The sequence below is a fragment of the Octopus bimaculoides genome, chromosome 1 (assembly GCF_001194135.2).
Source record: "Octopus bimaculoides isolate UCB-OBI-ISO-001 chromosome 1, ASM119413v2, whole genome shotgun sequence".
Lineage (NCBI taxonomy): Eukaryota > Metazoa > Mollusca > Cephalopoda > Octopoda > Octopodidae > Octopus > Octopus bimaculoides.
The window spans coordinates 159,903,255-159,911,415 of NC_068981.1; the positions used below are offsets into that span (position 1 = coordinate 159,903,255).

Genomic DNA, 8,161 nt, shown 5'->3' on the forward strand with positions numbered 1-8,161 from the left:
ATCATGCATTTTTGTAAAGAGTGAAGTGTGTGTTAAGAGGAGGAAAATCTTCTGTATGCTTATGGGCTGCTTGACCTTTCAAACTAAAACTGAGACTGATAAATTATAAAATTTTCTATATGTATACATATATACACACATATGTGTGCATATATATGTATGTATAATTAACAAAATAAATATACATACATATATATATATAAATATATATCTGTGTGTGTATGTGTGTGTGTGTGTGTATTTACGCATGAATGAGTACATGTATTTGAACTATGTTTGAGCTCTATGTTATGGTTTGATTTGATCAATGTTACTTATATTTCATACACATTATTCCAACTTACCTGATGCAAGTGCAGCTACTAGGATTATTATTATTCCTAATCCAATTCCAGCTCGCTTCAGTGCATAAGGTACTCCTGAAAATAAAATTCATTAAAATATATTACAATAATCTTAATTTATAAACATGGAAGTCATCATCATTATCATCATCATCATCATTTAACTTTTGCTTTCCATGCTGGCAAGGGTTGGCTATCAGGGACCTGTCCAGGCTCCAACTGTCTGTTGTAGCATGGTTTCTCCAGCTGGATGCCCTTTTTAATGCCAACCATTTAACAGAGTTTGCTGGGTGCTTTTTTCTAAAATTTGTTTATTCTTTTATTGATTTCAGTCATTGAAACGCAGCCATGCTGGAATGGTTTCTAATCATTTATTCCAGCCTTGATTCTTTAACTGGTATATATTTCAACATACTTGTTAGATATGAAGTTTAATACTGTCATTCTCAGAAGGGAAGATAACTCAATTGGGTATAAATACTGCAAGATTTCATCTCAAATGTAACATCTTTCATTGCTTGTTGAAACAAACACACACATGACATACAATTTCCCCTCTATTAAATTTCATTTACAGTGTCATTTAATCAGAATATATAGCAATAGACACTTTCCCAATATGCTGCACAGTTGGATTGAACCCAGGACCACAACTTCTTTATCTCACAGCTTTGACTATATATTGGAAAATGCTATAGTCATGTAGAAAATCTTCTTCTTAGGTCTGCCGGTGCCTTTGAGTGGCACATTGAGCAGTCAGTAATCACCAATTATCTGCCTCTGGCCAGCCAGTATACTTCTTCCCAGGTGATGTTCAGTATTCAGTCTGTGTAGGTCTTCTTTGAAGGTACTACTCTGTGTCTTCCTTGGCCAGTCTCCTTTACTCTTACCTTTCAGTGGCATCCAGCCCATGGCTGTTTTGGCTAGCCTTCCTTCTGGCAGTCTTAGTATGTGTCCATTCTCATTTGTTGAGTATACAGACAAAAACAAAGATGATTTCAACTCTGTTTTCATAGGCAGCATATGTGAAATATAGTTTACTGAAAGCTTGCTTTTGTAACATATGGCTGGAAATGTTTGGTGGCTTCTAGTTTGTGGCTTCTCACTTTTGAAGTTCATTCTTAATCAATCAGGATATCTATAGAGCATAAATAAAATAAGTTTCAAAGAGCCATATCTATAAATTGAAGCCAAATCTACAAACAAAATTTGTTAGAAAAAGGCAACTATGTTTTTCCTCTTAAAAATATCATTATGTTTACATTTGCAAATGTAACATCTGTTGTGTTTGTATAAATCATTTTTATGGTATAAAACTGGAATATTATAACAGAAAATATATAACTGAAACATTGGCTTCAAATTTTGGCACAAGGCCATCAGTTTCAGGATAGGGCTGAGTCAATTACATTGATTCTATTTTTTTTTCCTCTCACAAAATCGAAGTTCCACAGTTATTCAATATCCTGCTAGAAAGGTCTCTACATAAAATGGGCATAAATATATTTAAGAAACATCTGAAAAGTCTACAATCTGAGATCCTTGATTGACCGACATCATGACAAGAAATAAATGAGGGCAACAGTATAAAAATCTTTCATTTGCCAAAAATCAAACTACAGAAAGAGGGATGTAAAAGCAGTAGCAGCAGTAATAATGGTGCTCCAGCATGGCCGTAGTCCATGGGCTGAAACAAGGAAAAAGAATAAAAACAAATGAGAAATTAGAAGTGAAACATGTCCTGCAATCTCAAAAAAAGGGAAAAACAATGGAAAAAAAAGTGATTCTGGCTTCCCTGTACATAAGAAAAAGATGGAGTGGTCAAGGTTGGAATACTTTTGATCATATGTCTGCTCATTCAGGGAAGCCTGGGGCTAAACAATAACAACAACATTTTAGGATGATACCAAGGCCCTAACAATTGACAGATTTCTGCATTCACCTTCAACAAATGGAACAAACTTTCAGAAGCTAATATACTTACAAAGGCTCAGAACATAAATGCATATAACATAACTCTATATAATAATAGCCAATATAAATGTTGGTTGGTTGGTTGGTTGGTCGGTTGACTGATCAATCTCTCCATTGTATAGAGAGAGGGAGAGAGAGAGTGAACAAGAGAGAGAAACAGGGTCAGTTAACATACCAAGTGCAGGAGGAGTGCACATACTAGGCTTAGTGGAAGACAATGAGTGAAAAAGTGCTAAACACAGTCAGAAAGAATCCTAGAGCTAGAGGAGAAGAAGGAAGAAGATGATGACAACAACAATAACGGTGAAAACAACAACAACGATGACAAAGGCTTTGCAATAGTTAATATTTATTGTCATGACTATTTTCTTTTGATGCTTTTCAAGTAAGCTGTTCATTAGTAAAGTTTTTTTTTCCATTAAGCAGAAAAGTATTCACTACTTTAAAGCATTTATAAACCATACACACACACACACACACACACACACACACACACACACACACACACACACACACACACACACACACACACACACACAAACACACACACTCATGGTCCTTTGTTTTATTTGATGAAAATGACATTTACAAGATGATTGATTTATTCTATAAATGAACGATAAGTATAGAGCAAACTCAAAAAGTAAATTAAAATGGTAGCCAAATTAAAATCATAACAAATTTGTGAAAGACATGAGAATAATACCTTGATTTAAATAGGTTTGAGGTCATACTGATGCAAGCTTTTGTTTTGTTATTTGTAGTAACATGACATTAATATACAATCCTTAGATGTATTTGGAATCTAAAGGGTATTGGTTTTGTTTATTGGTTTAGATAAATGAGACATACAGCTGAAAAGCTTCAATAGCTCAAAACATTCAGCCATTTTGTAATTTCTGTATTGAACAATGAATATAACTAATTTACTAAATGACATGCAGGTTCATAAAAATCATAGATTTCTTTTTCACAACTTAATTCTATTTTTTGACTGTGTATTTCAGCTGGTGCAAAGAGGGCAAATGCTGGGCAATGCTGGAGAAAGAAAAAATTGTGTAAGGTCTTGAGAAAGGGGCACACATTGTAAGACTGGTTTGAGGCATGGGACAGGATAACACCAGCTGCATGTTATTTAGTATGAATGCACACAACAATTACAACTAACACTTTCTCAACAAACAAAAATAAGTGAAACACCAATTAACAAGTGAGAAATGGAAATACTTCATTATAATTAATAAAATTATTATGACTAACAATTTCAACACAGGCACACAAGCAATGAATACTAGTCCAAACACACAACCAGACAATGACACTAGAGCATATGGTATGATCCAACCAGACACAGAAAAAATATCTGGTTTTAAATTACCATCAGAGCAAGCCATGTTGAAGGTCAATACTATTGATTGTTTTTCTGAAATAGAAAAAACTTTCGCACAAATTAGACAGAAATTAAGGAATGACTGTAACAACAATGATAATTCCCTTATGATTACTGGTAGTGCCTGCAACAACTTCAGTTTCAGTCCTAACTCTTCTTGCTATCAATGCCAATAATGGCAATATTAAATGACTTCTTAAACTCCTACTGCAGCCCCTCTGACAAACCATATAATATGAAACACACATATCCCATCAAACTACCCTTTAATAAAAGAATCTGCATACTATGATATGCAGATAAAGAAACAAGCAAAATTTACACTGACTAACAAGAAAATTAAACAAATTCTAATGCAATACGGGATGATGATGATGATGATGATAAGCAGAAGGAGTGCAAGTGTAAAGGCAGAGATACCAAGGATCAACTCCTAGTAGACAAAACTGTACTTAGAAACTGCTAGAAGAAGAAAACTAGCCATGTCATGGATTGATTATCGTAAGGCATATGATAATATCCCACATTCTTGGGTTATGGAATGCATGAACCTATTTGATATTGCATCAAATGTTGAGCGATTGCTTGGAAAAAGTATGGCAAAGTGGAGGACGGAACTGACTGCATATGGAAGAAGTTCAGGGACAATAGAAATCAGGAGTGGCATCTTCCAAGGGGACTGCCTGTTCCCACTGATCTTTGTACTGTGCATGATACCACTAACACAGATTCCGAAGAAAGCAAAGGCTAGGTATGTTTTCAAGAGCTGCCAACAAAAAGTCAACCAGGATCTGACAAACAGGATTGTGTTGAGCCCCAATTAGTTTTGGTATGGTTTCTATGGCTAGATGCCCTGCCTAGTGTCAGCCACTTTACAGTATATACAAAGTGCTTTTTTCATACCACTGGCACTAAGGTTGCTGAATAATTTACAAGGCAGGAAAAATAAAGGATGGAGATCCTTCAACCATGTAGGTGTGGTAGGGGAGTAGTTAAGAGGTGGCTCTATGCCAGGTGAGGAGTGACTAAATTATGAAAGAGGGACAAGCACAGGTGTCTTATTATAGAGGAGATATATGACTATGATACATTATATAAGGGTTGCCCACTAATTTGACAATGAATCAGTGTATTAAAAATAAAGAAATAATTAACTTCCTGCAGATAAGTCCAGCAGAACATAATTTGCCAAACTATGCTCAATTGATAAACCAAATATTAATGACATGAGATAAGTAACAGCACAGTATTGCAGAAAAATAGAAAAGTTTCTTAATGTCCATATGGTGATGTTAAGTAACATCTTCCAACTCTCAGGCAATCAGTAATGACACACCTATTTCTCAACACTGGGAATAAAGTCACTGCCCCATCTCAAATACTTCCCCACTTAGTCAGGCAGGGCCTTATACTTTACTTTTCCTGTTTTGCAAGTTATTTGGCAACTTCGTTACAAGGGGTGCTAAAAAGTTCTTGGCTTTAAGGGTATCGTGAAAGGCCTGGCTGGAGGTCCAATATTCTGAGTTCTTTTACAGGGCTTAGAAAAACTGAAGGACCATTGAAATAAGTGTGTAAATCTGAGAGGGGAATATGTTGAATAAGATCATAATTAACTGATTCTCCTATATTTTCTTTTACCCAAAGCCAGGAACTTTTCAGTACCCGCTTGTAGTGCTGGCAACATGAAAGTACTCAGTTCATACCATAAAATAGTTGGCATTAGGGATGGCATCCAACTGTAGTAACCATACCAAAGCTGACATTTGAGTTTGAGACAATTCTGCAGTTTGCCAGATCCTGCCAAAATGTTTGACCCATACCAACATAGACAATAGATGTTAAAGGAAGATGATGATGATATATGGCCTTTGGAAAGATCACAAACCTGTCTTTGGACTCATTGTTGTACCACCAACCAGACCAGTTTACAGAACAAACAGCTCCAGCAACTAGAGACTGTCATATTTCACACACCCACTAACAGAAGTGCCTATGGAGGTTTGCAACTGCAAAGAATGCTTTCTCAGTAGAATCAATGACTATAACCACTTCTGTCTTTCCAGATCGCATAGAATGTAATATCCCTATATCCACTAATCAATATTGATTTTGCTGAAGGGAAGTGTGTGGAGATGATTTGCAAGAGTGATGCAGTGTTTCGCAATGCTGATATCAAATGAGATGGAATATTCCATAAAATTTATATGCAATAACGGAAACTTAAACAAATATGATCTAAAAAAGTTTTGTACCACCAGATGAAAACAAAGACCCTCTCCCATCATTACCCTATCTGTAAAAAATACTCCCATTGAGCACTGGAATCAACCAACCAAACTGTAAGGGAGCACAACTAAATAAGCATAATGGTACATACTGTTGGTGCCAGTATAAAAGCAATGCTAAAGGAGTACATATTTGAATTTAATAATAAACTATTTAGCCAAATGAAAGATGTAGCCATTTCATGGATTGGAGAGATAAATAAGTCAGATAATACCAAATGAAGAGACCCATGTCTGTGGTAATGTTCTCACAATGTGTTGATATAAATACTGTGAGTGAAACAACTGCAGAAGATGATACTCAGCAAAGAGGAAAACGTACTATAAAAAGCATCTAACACACAAAAAGCATCTAACACACAAAAAGCATCTAACACACAAAAAGCATCTAACACACAAAAAGCATCTAACTCCAACCACCACAGCATTGATGTGACTGTTAACTACCTGTCCAAGTACCACAACAAAAGTGTGCGTGAGAAGACCCGGCAAGCCAAGTAAGATCGTTGCCAGTGCCCCTGGACTGGTTCTTGTGCGGGTGGCACATGAGATGCACCATTTTGAGCGTGGCCGTTGCCAGTACAGCCTGACTGGCTCCTGTAGGATTTTCGAGCGAGATCGTTGCCAGTGCCCCTGGACTGGCTTGTGCGGGTGGCACATAAAAGACACCATTTCGAGCGTGGCCGTTTTCGTGCGGGTGACACGTAAAAGCACCCACTACACTCTCTGAGTGGTTGGCGTTAGGAAGGGCATCCAGCTGTAGAAACTCTGCCAAATCAGACTGGAGCCTGGTGTTGCCATCCGGTTTCACCAGTCCTCAGTCAAATCGTCCAACCCATGCTAGCATGGAAAGCGGACGTTAAACGATGATGATGATGATGATCATCATCATTATCATGGGCAGTTTGACAGATCCAATGGGCCCAAGGATTGCTTTATACTCTACTGTCTATTTTGGCATGGTTTCTATGGCATGTACTGGGTGCTTTTTTTCACACCACCTGCACTAGTGAGGTCACCATGCACTAGCCCTGAGAAAAGCAGCTATATGCTAAGAGATGAAGAGTTAAAACACGAGAGAAGTATCCAGAGCAGAACATATTTCTATCTGTAGAGAGGCTACATGGTTATTCACATTTTAGAAGAAACAGTTGAGGTGATCAAGGTGGGGGTAGAGAAGAGATCAAATAGTGGTGATGAGGTGTCTGAGAGGGCCTTCCAGTAATGAAGTGAATAGAAGTGAGTGGGACTAGAAGAGCTGAGGAAGTAGCAGTGTTGGAGTTGCAAGAATAAGTATAGGATTTCATTCATTGTGTGCAATTCTTTGGATAAAACCAGCAGAGAGACACAGATAGATAGACAGACAACAAGCTTCTATCAGTTTTTACCTACCAAACCCACTCAGAAGGCTTTGGTTGGCCCAGGGCTATAGTGGAAGACACTTGCCTAAGGTTCCATTTTTTTTCTGTGGGGGTATCTCAAGGATAATGTTTACCAAAACAACCCTCAAACGATTGGTGAACTGAAGGCAGGAATCACAGCAAAAATCAGGGAAATCCCCAAAGAGGAATGTGTTCGAGTAATTGACAATTTTATGTGACATATGCAAGTGTGTCTCCAATGCCACAGAGGCTGTTTGGAGCATGTTTTGAAAAGAACATGACTTTTATGCAAAGGGAAAGATCGAACACAGACCAAAGTTTAAGTCCCAGCAAGTTTCAAGAAATTTTCTGGACCCTTGTAGGATTTAATAGAATTTTTATGTGTTCTGTTTTTTTTTTGTGTCATCCTGTATATGCATGTATCTATATGTAGGTGTGTATCTATATATATAAAAATGAGAATGTGTGTCTGTCTGTCTGTCTGTCTGTGTGAATCCCTAAAACTCGAGAACTACGCAACCAATTTCATTCAAATTTTACACATGCCTTACTTAGGGTTCAAGTTGTGTTTTAGTCAAAAAAAATTTTAACTTCTTCCAGAGTTCGAGCCCACAGTATTACGTGTCAAAAGTGAAACAAAAACACTCATGTCAAATACTTTCACTTTAAAAATGAAACTATTCTACTAACTGAAACAATCACATTTCGATACTTTCAGAGAGAAAGAGAGAAAGAGAGAAAGAGAGAGAAAGAGATGTATATGTATACATATACATGTATATGTAC

General features: G+C 36.9%; 1 protein-coding gene across 1 annotated transcript in view; it reads right to left on the minus strand.

Moving 5' to 3' along the window:
• The window catches only part of LOC106884422 (putative sodium-coupled neutral amino acid transporter 11), a 107,359-nt gene that overhangs the window by 37,874 nt on the left and 61,324 nt on the right, over window positions 1-8,161 (minus strand). The window contains exon 3 of the mRNA XM_014935798.2: window positions 345-419. Within this exon, the coding sequence (XP_014791284.1) occupies window positions 345-419 (75 nt within the window). The remainder of the gene's footprint in view (window positions 1-344; window positions 420-8,161) is intronic.